Raw genomic sequence first — 13,978 nt, 5'->3', positions numbered from 1 at the left:
AGAAGAGTTTTGGTTTTTTCTTTCTCATCTTTTCCCTCCCAGTGGTTTATACTTTTTTTTAAGCATCCAGCATGGTAAAGAAAGAAAGAAAGAAAATAAGTAACACAATGGAAGCAACGATGGATCATGAGATGGATGAATGGATAGAATATTTACGTAGACGGATGGATGGATGGATGGATGGATAGAAACAACGACGATTTTTTTTTATGAACGACGGACGACATACATTCAGCAGAAGAAAAAAGAAATTCATTTTTTTTTAATTCTCTTTCATCTCGTACATCATGATTCATCTTGCATTCATTGACGATATATTATTGACATGATGGGTCCTAACGATTCCTTTTTTTTTATACATAAAAAAAAATACATAGACTAAAGGTACCTCTTCATTTGGTAAACGTCACACCAAATCCCACACACTTTGCCGTCGTTGTGGTAACCGATCTTTCCACAAGCAAAAGAAGACTTGTGCTCAATGTGGTTACCCTGCTGCCAAGATTCGATCCTGTAAGTAACATTCAATTATCCTTTTTTTTTTAATTGGATTCTAATTTTTTTTTTTTTTTTACTAGTCAACTGGTCTGAAAAGGGCAAGAGAAGAAAGACTACCGGTACTGGTCGTATGCGATACTTGAAGGTTGTCCACCGTCGTTTCAAGAATGGTTTCCGTGAAGGTAAAAAAAAAAAAAAAAAAGTTGTATCATCCTCTTTTCCTCATTTTCTTTTTTTATTTATTATTTTTTTTAAAATAGGTACTCAAGCTAAGAAGCAAGAATCAGCTTAGACGTTTATTCAATTCTTTTTTTTTTGGGAAATAAATACTATTTATCTATTTTGATCTTTTATATTGTAATAGAAATTATTTATTGATGGATGATGATAATGAAATATACAATAGTTAAAATCGGATGCAAGATAGATGAGACAATGGGATAATCTAAAAATGGATATTGCCGATCGAATGAAAATATGTTAAGGGGGTAATAATGATGTAATATGGGGGTTGTAATAATAGTAATAATAAAAATCGTAATAATAGTATAAATGATATATTACAATATACCAGAGTCTTTTAATGCATTGCTAAGGATGGTTCGTCTGATTGTGGCAAATACAATCTTGATCTACATCCATATTACGAAAAAAGGGAAAATCAGGTCAATGTCCTCCTTTTTTTTTTTTTTTTTTTATGCATGACTTACATTGGCAGTATCAGTAGCTTCAGTAAGACTAGTGTGATTAGTGAAAAAAAAAAGAACAATGAATGATTAGATATACAATGCATAAAAATCATGTGGAATGAAATAATTACTGAGGATAAATACTAAGCTTGGCTCTATTTGTTTGACTAAATCGCCATAGAATATATTTAGCAGCTTTACTGATATCATTACCACCACCATAATCAGGAAAATACTTTTCCAATGGGACTTTGGGAAGTTTCTCTTTAAAGATATCAATCTTGTTTAAGAATAAGATGATAGATGTTCTTAAGAACCATCTACTGTTGATCACTGATTCAAATAATACTAGACTTTCCATCATTCTATTCTATAGATAGAAGATTCCAATAAGAAAAAGTATATTTTTTTGTTTTTTTTTTTAATAGATGATACCTGACGAGATTCTTCCCTTAATACTTGATCATATTCACTTAATGAAACACAAAAAATAATAGAAGTGACGGCTTCAAAACAATGAATCCATTTTTTTCTTTCTGATCGTTGTCCTCCTACATCAAACATACTTTTTTTTTTTAAAAAAAAAAAAATTAGGATGAGTTTTGATGATCCACGTTTTTTTTTTTTTATTTTTTTTATTTTACTGAATATGAAGTTGGCCAAGATTAAAATGAGATTCAATGATTCCGGTTGTTTTCGATCGAGCTCTTAAAACATCTTGAACATTAGGGATATAATCAGGATGACCAATTCGTTTGACATGATTAAAAAAGTATGGTGCCGAATCCATTAGATAGAATTCACTCCCTTCCTTATTTAGTAGTTGGGTAATCATGCCATCTTTCCAGATATTTGAAATGGCGTCAATGATGTTTGTATCCAAAGGTGGATTTGTATGTTCACTCAATTGATAATTGGCAATGTAACTGGCGTAATACTATATAAAAAGGAAAAGGATGTTTAGCATTTCATATATATATATATATATATATATCATAGTTACATTGTTCTTATCATCTTCATATTGATATTCATATTTCTCAATAGCTTGAACTAAAGCTAATGCTGATTCCATCAGGTTTTTATAAACAGTGGTTCGCCAAGAAAACAACTCTTGTTTGGTATATCCATCCTGATGAAGGATTTTCATCTGCTTAACTATAGTTGATTTGCCTGATTCCCCACTTCCTAATAGGGAGAGGATGAAAAGAGGAGAATCAGTTCATTATCTCCTTTTTTGACAACCCATCAGTTTACCTAGTAAAAGGATTTTACATTCTCGTTTCAATTTTTGTTGATCTTTTTCAATCATCCGGTCGATACATTGACTTTTGTGTCTTCCGGCTCGTTCTTCGGATGATGTGCAAATGCCCATGATGTATCGGATTAGCTCAAGTTAGATAATGATCAAAAAAAAAAAAAAAAAAAAAGAAATGTTCAATGTCCGTTAAAGAAAAGTAGAACAAAAAAAAAAAAAGGAAAAAGAGACAAAGACAGAAGTGAACGTTTTTATTTTATTTTCAAAAAAAAAAAAGGAGACAAAAGGGGAGTAGACAAAAATAAAGTATGATATTATAAAATGGTAGAAGAGAAAAAAGGGGAAGAAAGGGGGGGTCAAGATATATAATATGTAGAGAAAGGGAGAAAAAAAAAAAAAAGAGGAAGTTTCAAACCAAAAATAAAACAATAGCAAAAAAAACTAATTTCCTTGACCCGAGGATGTTTTTATTTTGTCACTATAATCAGCCCAGCTGCCTTGATAGTTCCGAATCCTAAATAAGAAACAATGAGAAAACCAAAAGAAAAATAAATAAATAAATCATTGCTTTACTTTTGATATCCTAATTGAGATAAATAATCAGCTGCCTTGGCACTACGAATACCAGCTTGACAATAAACAACTAAAGTAGATGTTTGATCTGGTTTAGAAAATCCAAATTCTTCTTCAAAATCTTCTGATGAAAGAGACCAAGCTCTAGCAAATTGACTCTACAAAACAATGATCTTTCAGCATGTGTAATAATAGTGATGACCTTTTTTTTTTTTTTTGCCTCCCCCTTTTTTTTTTTTTTATTTCCCTCTCCTTCCTTTTCATTTCCCCCTTTGTAAACATTCAACAACGTGTCCCCCTAACCATCAATCCAAAAAAAAAAAAAAATGGGTAATTTTTTTTTAACCTACCAAGGGTACATTTTTCGCTGTTGGGATATATCCTTGCATCAATTCCATCCTTTCTCGGACATCAATCAAGTGACAATCCTAAATAAACATATATTTACATAAAATGAATATCAACCATCAAAAAATTGCAGTAGTTAATAATATGCTCCAAACATTTCTATTAGTAATATGCTCCAAACATTTCTACTTATGAAGCAGTATAGAGTAACGAATTTTTTTTTTTTTTTTTTTTTTTTTTTTTTTACCTTGCTTTTATTCTTGATCATAGTTTGAATATCATCGAAATCTACTACATTAAAAGTTGAACCAGTAGAATAATAATGACACGTATATGGAGTTGGATGAACTGTGATATTGGATCGAATACGAGTGGAAAGTATATGCCTATTTAAATGAGTATTGGTATAGATAGAACGTTGAAGTTGTCGAAAAAGATAACGGGTAGAGACAAAATATCTTGACATGTCAATTATTGAAAGAAAAAAAAAAAATAAAAAAGTATCCCATGACAAAGCAGCCAACCAAAAAAAAAAAAAGAAAAGCGGAGAGCAAAAATTCTTCTGTGGAGAGAGAGAGAGAGAAAAAAAAACACCACTCAGTGAAAGGAACCATTTTCCACCACTCTTTATTCCGTTCTTTTTTTTTTTTTTTTCGCTTACGTTATACATTCTAATCTCATGAGCGACGATTATATTACCATCAAAATAAGACCTTCTAATGGTGTCTTTTTTGATATACAAATAGATCCTAAATCAACTGTTCTTCAATTAAAGGAAAAAATTGCTCAACATATGGAAAATACTTCTGCTTCTCAAATCAAACTGGTTTATTCTGGTCATATTCTTAAAGATGACAAGACTTGTAGTTCTTATGGTAAAAATATCAAGGAGAAAAAGAAAAAAAGATCATTGAAAGAAAAAAACATATTGATCTCATCTTTTTTTTTTTTAAACAGAAATTATCACTGGTCATACTATTCATGTCGTCAAGTCTAAAACATCTTCTACCTCATCTCCTGCTGCTTCAACTGATACAACAACTAAAAGTTCTCCAGTAAAAACAACTAATAATAATGATAATAATAATGTTAGTTCACCATCTACTAGTACAACAACAACTTCAACCACTTCTAATCCAACACCTGGTCTTTCTGGTCGTTTTCCTGGTTTTGGTTCTGATATGTCTGGTATGCCTCCAGGGATGCCTCCAATGAATCCTGAAGCTATGCGACAAATGATGGATAGTCCTTTTATGCAAGGTTTATTAAATAATACAGGTAAATGATAATAAAATTTTTAAAAAAAAGAATGTTGAAATAACCATCTCTTGTTATAGAATTTGTACGATCTATTATCATGAGTAATCCTCAAATGAGATCACTTGTAGAAGAAAATCCTGAAATTGGTCATGTTATTAATGATCCTGCATTTTTACGACAATCTATTGAAATGATGAGGTAAGACAAAAAAAAGGATTATATCAATATATATTAACATTATCTATATAGGAATCCTGAGTTGATGCGTGAAGCTCAGAGGAGCAATGATCGTGCTTTGTCTAACATTGAAGTAAGTTATCACTAAAAATAGGATATGTGATCTTTCTTTATTTATCTACTTTTTTTTTTATAGGCATTACCTGGTGGTTTTAATCATTTACGGCGGATGTATAGTACTTTGCAAGATCCTTTGGATTCCGCGTCTAGACCCAATGATACCTCATCCGATGAAGCAAATGAAAGATTGGCAAGACAGTTAAACGTAACAAGTGTCAGAGGTAAGAAAGAAAGAAAATGAAAAAAAAAGCATCAAAAGAGGATGATGAAAAAAAAAACTTATAATCCATTTCATAGAAAATACCTTGAATACACAAGCATTACCAAACCCATGGGCAGCTCCTTCTACCAACACCAACAACAACAATACTAATAACTCTACCAATGCTGGATCTAACACCTCTGCACCTCCCAATCCATTTGCTGGTAATAATAATAATAAAAAAAATAACAATGTATAAGGATTAGATGACTAATCACCCGTTTTTATAAATATACATAGCTCTTCTAGGTGGAAGTGGTTCTCCCTCACCTTTTCCATTTCCTTTTCCTGGTGCAAATGTAAGTTCATTGAAAGAAAACATCATCTCTAGGTTTTTGATATATTTTTTATGATCATTTATTTTGATTTAGTCATCATCTGATGCCAATACTTCAACAACAGGAAATCAAGGATCTGGAGCATCTGTTCCTTTCTGGGCGGATCCAAACTTGGCAGCACAACTACAACAAAGTATGATGATGGGTCAACAACAACAACAACAACAACAACAACCTTCCTTCCTTCCATTTATGCAAAACATGTTCGGAAACAGGTAAAAAAAAAAAAAAAAAAAAAAAAAAAGAGGAGACATGGTGGACTGATCTCTCTCTCTCTCTCTCTATTGACTAGTAACAACACATCTGGATCAACAACAACAACTACACCTAGTCAGCCAACCGAACCTCCAGAAACAAGATTCCATACTCAATTGGGGGTTTTGGAGGAAATGGGATTTTCTGAAAGACAAGCTAATATCCGAGCATTATTGGCCACTGGTGGTGATGTCCAAGCTGCCATTGAATATTTGTTGAACCATTAGAATCCATATTGTAGTCTAGTCATCCATTCATCTCCTCTTTTTATATGATTTATTCTTTTTGACAATACATTTATACTATTCTCCTTTTTTTCTGACTTTACATGAATGCTGTTCATTTTTTGTTTTCTTTTTTAGAGAGAGATACATTCATTAGGGACAATGAAAATGTTATTTGATCGAAATAAAGAGAAAATAAAATAAAATGGATTTACTTTGCGTTGTAGATTCTACGATATGATTGATCATAATGACTAGAAAGATAACAACAACAATCATATTAATAAAAGGTGGGCAAAATAACGTTTATTAGGATGATATATATATTGGGGTAAAGAAAAAAAATAATCAACACAAAAGTGAATCAAGTCTATTTCATTTGCCATCATGCCATTTATCAATATAATGCCATTCGTCAACGGTAGAAGGAAGAGGGGCAGCTGGAAGATTATTTTCCTAAAGAAAGTATCATGTCAATTTTTAATTTCTCTTTTTTTTTTTTTTATTGAGATATATTTACCATAGAGACAGCAACTACCATGTCAGCATTAGGAGCGAGTTTGAAAGGAGATCCTTCTATAGAAAGATTCTCTCTACATATGAAAAAAAAGATAAGCCTGATGTTGTTGATTTTTGTTTCTGTTTTTAACTTGCCTACGAATTTTTTTATTCACAGCAGTACCATTCACCAAGGCTTTCCAGTAATCATGCGTTTCATAGACCAATTGAGTAGCATAAGCCTAAAAAAAAAGGTTAAATACCAAATGAAACCATCTTTTTTTTTTCTTTACTTTGTTGCGAGGCATATTATGAAAAGCAAGAGTATTGGCCTTTTTGCCTTGAGGAATCTTATAAATCCGAAAGAATCGAGCAGTATCTTTCAAAAGTCCAGGTTTATGTTTTTCCACATCTCCAATATCTAATAAAAAAAGTTAATAAAATAAAACCTAATTTTTTTTTTTTTTGATTTACCATTGATCATATTGGCCAATGGATCATTGATATCAATTGTCACCAATTTCCAATCTGTTTCACCTTGATCGATCAAACCAAATACACCAAGTAATTTGACTTGTTTGACTTGACCTGTCTCGCCCACTTGATCTCCAATTTCAATCACATCAATAGGATCATTATCTCCTTTGGCATTAGTGTCTTTGGTCATATGATGAGGATCTTCCCAAGTCTATCAAGAGGAAAAAAAAAAAATGAATATTCAATGTCCACTATTGATTTATAAATTTACCTGAGGCAAAGCACCATAATTCCATAAATAACCTTTGAAAGGATAAATATTAGGTACAAATCGAAGTTCCTTGGTACTTTTGGCTATATCTTGTTTGATAGGATTCAATGGTGTTTCCTTATTGATTTCAAACTTGGCATTGGTCCACCGAGGAATCTCTACTACCATATTGAATACTTCACCTCCAACATTGGATTGTGCAAATAAAGGAATATCATGAAAAGGTGAAATCAACTCACCATTATCAGTTTCTATATTCAATAAATAAATATGTGTGAGAGATAGAAAAAAAAAAGACATCTTTACCAAAATAGATTTCATGTTCTTTGGTGAACGGAGCTCCAATTTTTCGCGTACGAAAACTATGCACCATAGGCATCACTAATGCCAAAAGAACAAGAGGACAGGATTTTGAAAAAAACATTTTTTTTTTTTGAATAAAGAAAGACAAGAAAGATAGGAAGAAAGAATATTTTTGATCTTTTCTTTCCATTTTTTTTTTTTTGTTATTTGTTCATTTTTTCAAGTTTCCATGATTATTTGCTTACAAGGATTGGTTAGTTTCCCTTTTAAAGTAAACTTGTCCTTTTTTTTTTTTTTTTTTCTTTCTCTAACGATGATCTATTTGCTTTGGTTTGTTTTTCCATCCCTCTTTAATAACAAATCTCTGGTATCCTTTCATTGGTAACGGTTGATTCCTTTTTTAGTGTCCAAAGTTGATCCAATTACTTTTCATCCATGTTTGTTTGCTGTACCGGATAAATCTTTTGGTTTAGTATCTGCTTTTTTTTTTCTAATAATAACATCTATATCATACCAAATAATCATAGTCTTGGAAGGGAGTTTGGCTTCCTTTTTTTTTTTTTTATGACAATGGAATGTATCATACGCTAGAGGGATTTATTGTGATAGGAACATAGAATAAGGAAACCAAAATGGTAATGAATGACTGAATTGTCAATGACGGAATGATCAGTGAGTGATTGAATAATAAATGAAGAAAATGATAGGATGATTAAATATTAGAACTATAATGGCGGACAAATATTGGAGTCAAGAATAACAAGAATAACAACCGATCTTGATAATGATGGAGGTAAAATATGAATATGATTTTATTAAGAAAAAAGGTATATCTATTATCACTAACAGCTGTCAACAAAAAAAAAAAAAAATAACAAAAAAGAAAATCGCCACAATAGCCAATATATCCGTTTCCAGTTGAATACTATTATCTATTCATTGATCCTGCTACGCATACTCGTTCGGTCGATTCACTTGCACGATAGAAAAGAAAAAAAAAGATAAGTAAGAGAATGACAATAGGGGGACATGGCAATATAGGTCAGAAAGGAAAAAAAAAAAAAAAAAAAAGAGAATCAAAAAAGAAAGCTGGTCACTTACCAAAGCCAGAGTAAGAAACAATAGATACTACCCTGTTCTTGTCCCTTTCACTATGGTACCTTTAGAGGAATCTCAAAAAAAAAAATAGAATAAAGAAAAGTACGTTGGTACTATGATCCCCATTTGTTTTCCAGTCATTTCGTGTTATTACCTTTGTACCTTGACAAACACACAAACATGATAATGAATGACGACGTATCAAAGTAAGAGTGCCAAAAAAGAGAGGGTGGAAAAGTTTTTCAATCAAGCTAGACCAGAAAGGGACAAAAAGAAATTAGAAATAGCAAGAGGATTTTTTTTTTTTTTTTAAGCGTCAAAAGGTTCGAACTCCTCCGCTTAACATTGGTTGATGCCCTGAAATGAAGGTTTGGTAATAGTCAGGTGGCATTTACCAAAAACATCAATCAATTCTTAATAAGATCCATAATGGTAACATAACGCTTATGAAGGTCTTATTATGCAAACATTTGTTGATCATCATCGCTCCATGCCAAGAAGCTACTACGAAAATGAAATAATCATTTGATCGTAATGGTGAAATTTGCAACATAAAAATCGGTTAACATTTTTCTTTTTTCGGGGATGGGATTCTGTTGATGACTGATCAGATAAATGTATCTTTCTTTTTTTTTTTTTTTTTGTCTCTTATCGTGTACCAGGGTCAAATGGATATATCATTTGTAGATAACAATAATAAGAAAGTGTTGATGTGGTACACATATATAGTTCATCATCATTGTTTGGATGACTGAACACATATAAAACAAAAAAATGAGAGAACGATTACCGCTAAAAAAAAAAAATTCAGTTTTTAATGTTGTTATCGGTATTCATTGCTATCATATGATGTCTCACAAGAAATAATAATTATAATAATACTAATAAATAATAATATTAATAATAAAACGGACTAGCTTTGACAAGTATGAGATGTTGCCAATGTTGATCATTTATCACATATTTAAGACAAATGTGAACAACAATGACGAGATTGATGATGATGATGGTTCCCCTCATCAAGGCGATTTCCTTATATGGATGCCTTTTTTTTTTCCTGTTTAACTAAATGTTGTTTTTCGTTATCGATTACTTCAATCACAGCATATCCACAAAATGGAATAAGTAAATATCGGTTGTGTGTTTTATGTTATGATCTAATGTCAAAGAACTAGAGTAAGGGACGGAAGTGGATGAACCGTTGTTGTAGCCTGTTACTGTTGCATAGAAAAACATGATGACAAAAGCTCCGACGCGCATAAGTTGATGATTTTTTTTGCTGTCCATTTCTGTTCTTTTCTTTTTTTTTTTTTTTCTCTTTTTCTTTCTTTATTTTTTTTTGTTACTATGGACAATCATTGACTACGTGGATAAAAGTTTCAGTATGACTGTGTTTTCCAACTATCACTCTGGTGGGTTTCTTTGTTTACGTGTCCTCGTTTTTTTTTTTATCGATTCTTTTTCCTTTACCTGATGTACTCAAGATGGACTTTTCTTTACCTCAGGAACATCCTTATCATACTACAAGATAAATCATATTGTTAAAAGCACGTGAAAAAGCGACAAGACTAACTGGTATGTAAACATAAATCTACAATATTTGTGTATATAGGTATGTCTAATGGCCACGCTTCATTTCTAATTTAGGACGGGATACAAATAACTCGTGTATGGCGCCAGACGACTTGAACAAAGAAATCAACCGAGACAATGCTCAGGAACTGATAAATGAAAGTGTAAAAGTCGCTCGTAAGCTCTATGGGACATCAAAAACCTCATCATCGCTTCACAGATATAGAAAATGCAGTCCTGGTGGATAGCAGCAACATGTCAATGATCATGAACTCGAACGATGCCTGGACAACATTCTAATATCGACATTATCGTACTTGGAAAGGTCTCTGGTTTAGCTGACTGATGCGGGAAGCTTCTCAAACAGGCGGAACGTGAAGACAAGCTAATCTTTCTATGGACGAATACAACACAAGTCAAGTTTACTGCGACCAAAAACGAATTGTGACATGTTGCAACGAATGATCGACTGTATACAGTTCTCAATTGTCAAGTACCGTATGGCAGCGAGATGTCAACGCGTCAAGAAAAAAATTTTTAGTATCAAGATGGCTGGTAACTGGATACTCCCGAATGTTTCTGCTTTCTCACAGTAAAAACGAGTCGATGATGACAGGCCTTCGGTAAGTTAAGACAAAAAAAAAAAACGCACGTAATCAGTACTGAAAGCTTGTTCAACATATGTTTCAATATTCTAGAGAAAGCAGAACCATACCAGGTGGACGCCAACAGCAGTTAGAAGGATGGATACGAACTTTGGAGAAATACTACGATTCTATGAAATTGTCAGGCGGATGATCAAGATTAGTTTGGCAGCATTTACTGGCTAACAAGACAAAGACAATTGGGATGACCATTTGCCTTGGGTGATTATTGAAGTTTCGTGAATTTGACAGGATTCATCTATGGAAAATTTGTCTGATTGAAGAAGTAAGTAAGTAAAAAAAAAAAAAAAAAAAAAAGAAAGGGAAAATACTAGATACGATTGATTTGTATGTCTTGGTTCTATTCGTTAGGTTGATTTAAATAACTCTTTCTCTCTCTCTCTCTCTCTCTCTCTCGACTTTAGAAATTGATTTACGCAAAGCAATCGGATACCATTCAGTGGAAAAGTATTGACGTCAAGAACCTCAAATAGATGATGCTGCTATATGGGTGTGACCATATGTAAGTAAAAAGGATAAACAATTGATCACTTGAACTGTTTTCTGATAAAATATATTCTTCTTTATAAATAGTGCTTATCTGTAGTGGAGTGATTTGATTATATATCTATCATTTAAGGAAACTATATATGTGATGTATCGCTTCCTTGAATTTTAAAAGCTATTATCTGGAAAATGGGAACCATTCACAAAGATGTATAGTACGATTTACTGTAGTTTAGATGATTCGACTCTTTCAATAAACTCTTGTTTTTATATATATATATATCTTTGTTATCATCTTTTACATTGTCTTTATAATTTACATGGATTATTAGAACTATTCCGACAACTCCTTGCAAACACTGTATTGAGTTAAAATTTCCATTTTTGATATCCACAAAGGTAGATCCTCTCTCTTTTTCAAATCAAGCTTAGTCTATCATCTGAACAACACAAAAGGTAACCATATGAAACTAGTCATACTAGTTTTCATATCAATGTAATTTACAGAAACTATACCTTATTTGGATACAAGTAAAAAAAAAAGCCAGGAACAGAAGGAAATAAAAATCAGTCGACACCTTTTTGGAAAATGATTTACTTTTATATATATATTATATATTTTAAATCTACTTTGCCTGTCATGGCTTAGTGTCGGTATAATACGGTTTTTCGGTTGAGTAATTTGGAAAAAAAAAAAAAAAAAAGAGAGCGATCCTTGGCCCCTGATGACATTTTGATTGAATAATAATGAATCGGATCGTCGAGATAAACTAATTAGCGTGATTTTTTTTTTTTTTTGGGATGTACAACTCTTATAAAAGCAAAAGATATATAAAAAGAGAGATAGATGATCCTCTTTTTTTTTTTTTTTTTTTCTTTTTTCTTTTTCTTTTTCAATCATCATCATAGTTGCGGATATTGAAATAAAATGGGGTTCAAAATGGTGAATGCTGTTATGATCGCTTATCTCTTTATTACTTTTATCTACCTTTCTTCCCGCTTTTTCAGTCATTTACGCCATCATTTTTCTACTGTATCACTTCATGCTAGACTAAATCAAGAACTTCCTCATGACTTATCTTCTCATCCTTCTCACCAAGTGATTTGGTCTAATAAACAAGGTAATAAATAAAAGTTAATTTTTACTTTTTATCATTAAAACTTAATATTATAGACATAGATGTATCAGCAGAAAAGAATATGATGTCCAAATGGTTTTCACAAGGATTAGGCTCAGGACGCCTGGAACCATTCTATCTACGTTCAGAACAGACGCATGTAGTACCTCATGAAGTGACGATCACAACATTGGTGACATTAAATCGGTTACCGGTATTGCAACGACTGGCAGAACATTACCAAGGACCCATTTCGGCTGTACTTCATATCGATGATAATGAACAACAAGACCGTTTGCTTGAAGAAACACGACAAATGTATTTGGATCATCCTGCCATGCGACGTCATGTAGATATCCATGTGTTGGTGGACAAGTATGAACGACAATTCAATCTGTGGCGCAACTTGGCCAAGATGTATGCCCGTACCGATTATATCCTTATGCTCGACGTTGATTTTTTGGTGTCACCCTCGATTCGTCAGATCCTACCGACATTGGCCCCCAACTTGATCGATGCTCTTCGGTTGGGTAAAGCAGCTTTGGTCATCCCTGCCTTTGAAGAAAAACAAAAAACAACAAACAACAACAATAAGACAGATCTTTTCCCAACTTCCAAGAAAGAATTAATTCATCAAGTGAAACAACACAAGGTGGATATGTTCCATAGTTTTTGGCTCAAGGGTCATGGTGCCACTAATTATACTCACTGGTATACCGCAACGGCGCCTTACAAGGTGGTGGATTACAATTATGCTTATGAACCTTATGTGATTATCAAGAAAGAAGATACTGCTTGGTGTGATGAACGCTTCATTGGGTATGGTGCCAACAAGGCTGCTTGTCATTTTGAATTGTATATCTCTGGTGTGGATTATTTTGTGTTGCCAGATGAGTATCTTTTACATCAGTATCATCCTTATCCCGAAAATACAAGATCATATGAAGTAAGTTACAAAAAAAAAAAAAAAAAAAAAAAAAAAAAACAGGGAGGAATCATGTTCTTTTTTTTTTATTATTATTATTTTCTTTATCGGATGACTCATATTTTTTTTTTTATATATTAGCGTCAACTCAACCGAAAACTCTATGATCATTTTCGTGAAGAAATTTGTTTCCGATATGCTAGATCCATGATGGCTCGTGGACAATGGGATACCGAACAAGCTGATAATGCCAAACGGGAATGTCGTAAGATCAAACATTGGAAAGATCTAATGGAAAATGTCCAATAATCATGTGTGAATAGTTTATTATCATAGTTTTAGTATAGCATCAATAGGTTAGTTTCTGGATTGATTTTTGTTTTTGTATATATGAATGAATAAATGGGTGATGTGTAATTTTTTTTAGTGGATGATGAGATGTACCTTTCATTCTTTTGTCTTTTTAGTTACTTTTTTATTTTATTTCTAAGCCGGGACATGTCAATCATGTTCAATCCTTTACTACACCTTGTTTTATGTTATTGTTTTACTTATGTCTATGA

At 32.3% G+C, this 13,978-nt stretch overlaps 6 protein-coding genes across 6 annotated transcripts; 3 read left to right on the top strand and 3 right to left on the bottom strand.

Annotated features, from left to right (window-relative positions):
* Positions 1 to 107: 107 nt before the first annotated feature.
* On the top strand, positions 108 to 790 carry BX664DRAFT_353403 (60S ribosomal protein L37; the record flags this gene model as incomplete). Its single annotated transcript, XM_051547704.1, has 4 exons — positions 108 to 156; positions 385 to 513; positions 579 to 680; positions 759 to 790. The coding sequence occupies 4 exons, from the start codon at positions 108 to 110 to the stop codon at positions 788 to 790; spliced, it is 312 nt and encodes a 103-aa protein (XP_051396334.1).
* A 37-nt stretch (positions 791 to 827) lies between these two features.
* On the bottom strand, positions 828 to 2,608 carry BX664DRAFT_380956 (heterotrimeric G-protein alpha subunit (G-alpha, GPA3)). The gene is made up of 7 exons (XM_051548931.1): positions 2,445 to 2,608; positions 2,191 to 2,375; positions 1,832 to 2,124; positions 1,623 to 1,752; positions 1,319 to 1,557; positions 1,209 to 1,236; positions 828 to 1,130 (listed from the first exon to the last, which is right to left on the bottom strand). Exons 1-7 carry the CDS (start codon positions 2,560 to 2,562, stop codon positions 1,059 to 1,061), a joined length of 1,065 nt encoding a protein of 354 aa, XP_051396333.1. The 5' UTR covers positions 2,563 to 2,608; the 3' UTR covers positions 828 to 1,058.
* A 97-nt stretch (positions 2,609 to 2,705) lies between these two features.
* BX664DRAFT_342769 (Rhodanese-like domain-containing protein) lies at positions 2,706 to 3,895 on the bottom strand. Its single transcript, XM_051547209.1, has 4 exons — positions 3,614 to 3,895; positions 3,369 to 3,446; positions 3,019 to 3,176; positions 2,706 to 2,959 (listed from the first exon to the last, which is right to left on the bottom strand). Exons 1-4 carry the CDS (start codon positions 3,830 to 3,832, stop codon positions 2,887 to 2,889), a joined length of 528 nt encoding a protein of 175 aa, XP_051396332.1. The 5' UTR covers positions 3,833 to 3,895; the 3' UTR covers positions 2,706 to 2,886.
* Positions 3,896 to 4,006: 111 nt separating this feature from the next.
* BX664DRAFT_342766 (uncharacterized protein) lies at positions 4,007 to 6,161 on the top strand. Its single transcript, XM_051547208.1, has 9 exons — positions 4,007 to 4,241; positions 4,324 to 4,644; positions 4,704 to 4,824; positions 4,876 to 4,936; positions 5,000 to 5,144; positions 5,221 to 5,349; positions 5,426 to 5,484; positions 5,557 to 5,738; positions 5,816 to 6,161. The coding sequence occupies exons 1-9, from the start codon at positions 4,046 to 4,048 to the stop codon at positions 6,003 to 6,005; spliced, it is 1,404 nt and encodes a 467-aa protein (XP_051396331.1). The 5' UTR covers positions 4,007 to 4,045; the 3' UTR covers positions 6,006 to 6,161.
* Positions 6,162 to 6,377: 216 nt separating this feature from the next.
* Positions 6,378 to 7,627, bottom strand: BX664DRAFT_367202 (inorganic diphosphatase; the record flags this gene model as incomplete). Its single annotated transcript, XM_051548560.1, has 7 exons — positions 6,378 to 6,458; positions 6,523 to 6,593; positions 6,661 to 6,742; positions 6,794 to 6,921; positions 6,975 to 7,188; positions 7,249 to 7,499; positions 7,555 to 7,627. 7 exons carry the CDS (start codon positions 7,625 to 7,627, stop codon positions 6,378 to 6,380), a joined length of 900 nt encoding a protein of 299 aa, XP_051396330.1.
* A 4,945-nt stretch (positions 7,628 to 12,572) lies between these two features.
* BX664DRAFT_270059 (glycosyl-transferase for dystroglycan-domain-containing protein) lies at positions 12,573 to 13,724 on the top strand (the record flags this gene model as incomplete). Its single annotated transcript, XM_051541077.1, has 2 exons — positions 12,573 to 13,436; positions 13,557 to 13,724. 2 exons carry the CDS (start codon positions 12,573 to 12,575, stop codon positions 13,722 to 13,724), a joined length of 1,032 nt encoding a protein of 343 aa, XP_051396329.1.
* Between the last annotated feature and the right edge of the window lie 254 nt (positions 13,725 to 13,978).

The sequence above is a fragment of the Halteromyces radiatus genome, assembly GCF_025201355.1.
Source record: "Halteromyces radiatus strain CBS 162.75 chromosome Unknown BX664scaffold_10, whole genome shotgun sequence".
Classification (NCBI taxonomy): domain Eukaryota; kingdom Fungi; phylum Mucoromycota; class Mucoromycetes; order Mucorales; family Cunninghamellaceae; genus Halteromyces; species Halteromyces radiatus.
The sequence above is the reverse complement of the archived record's forward strand: the minus strand, read 5'-3'. Positions and strand labels throughout refer to the sequence as shown.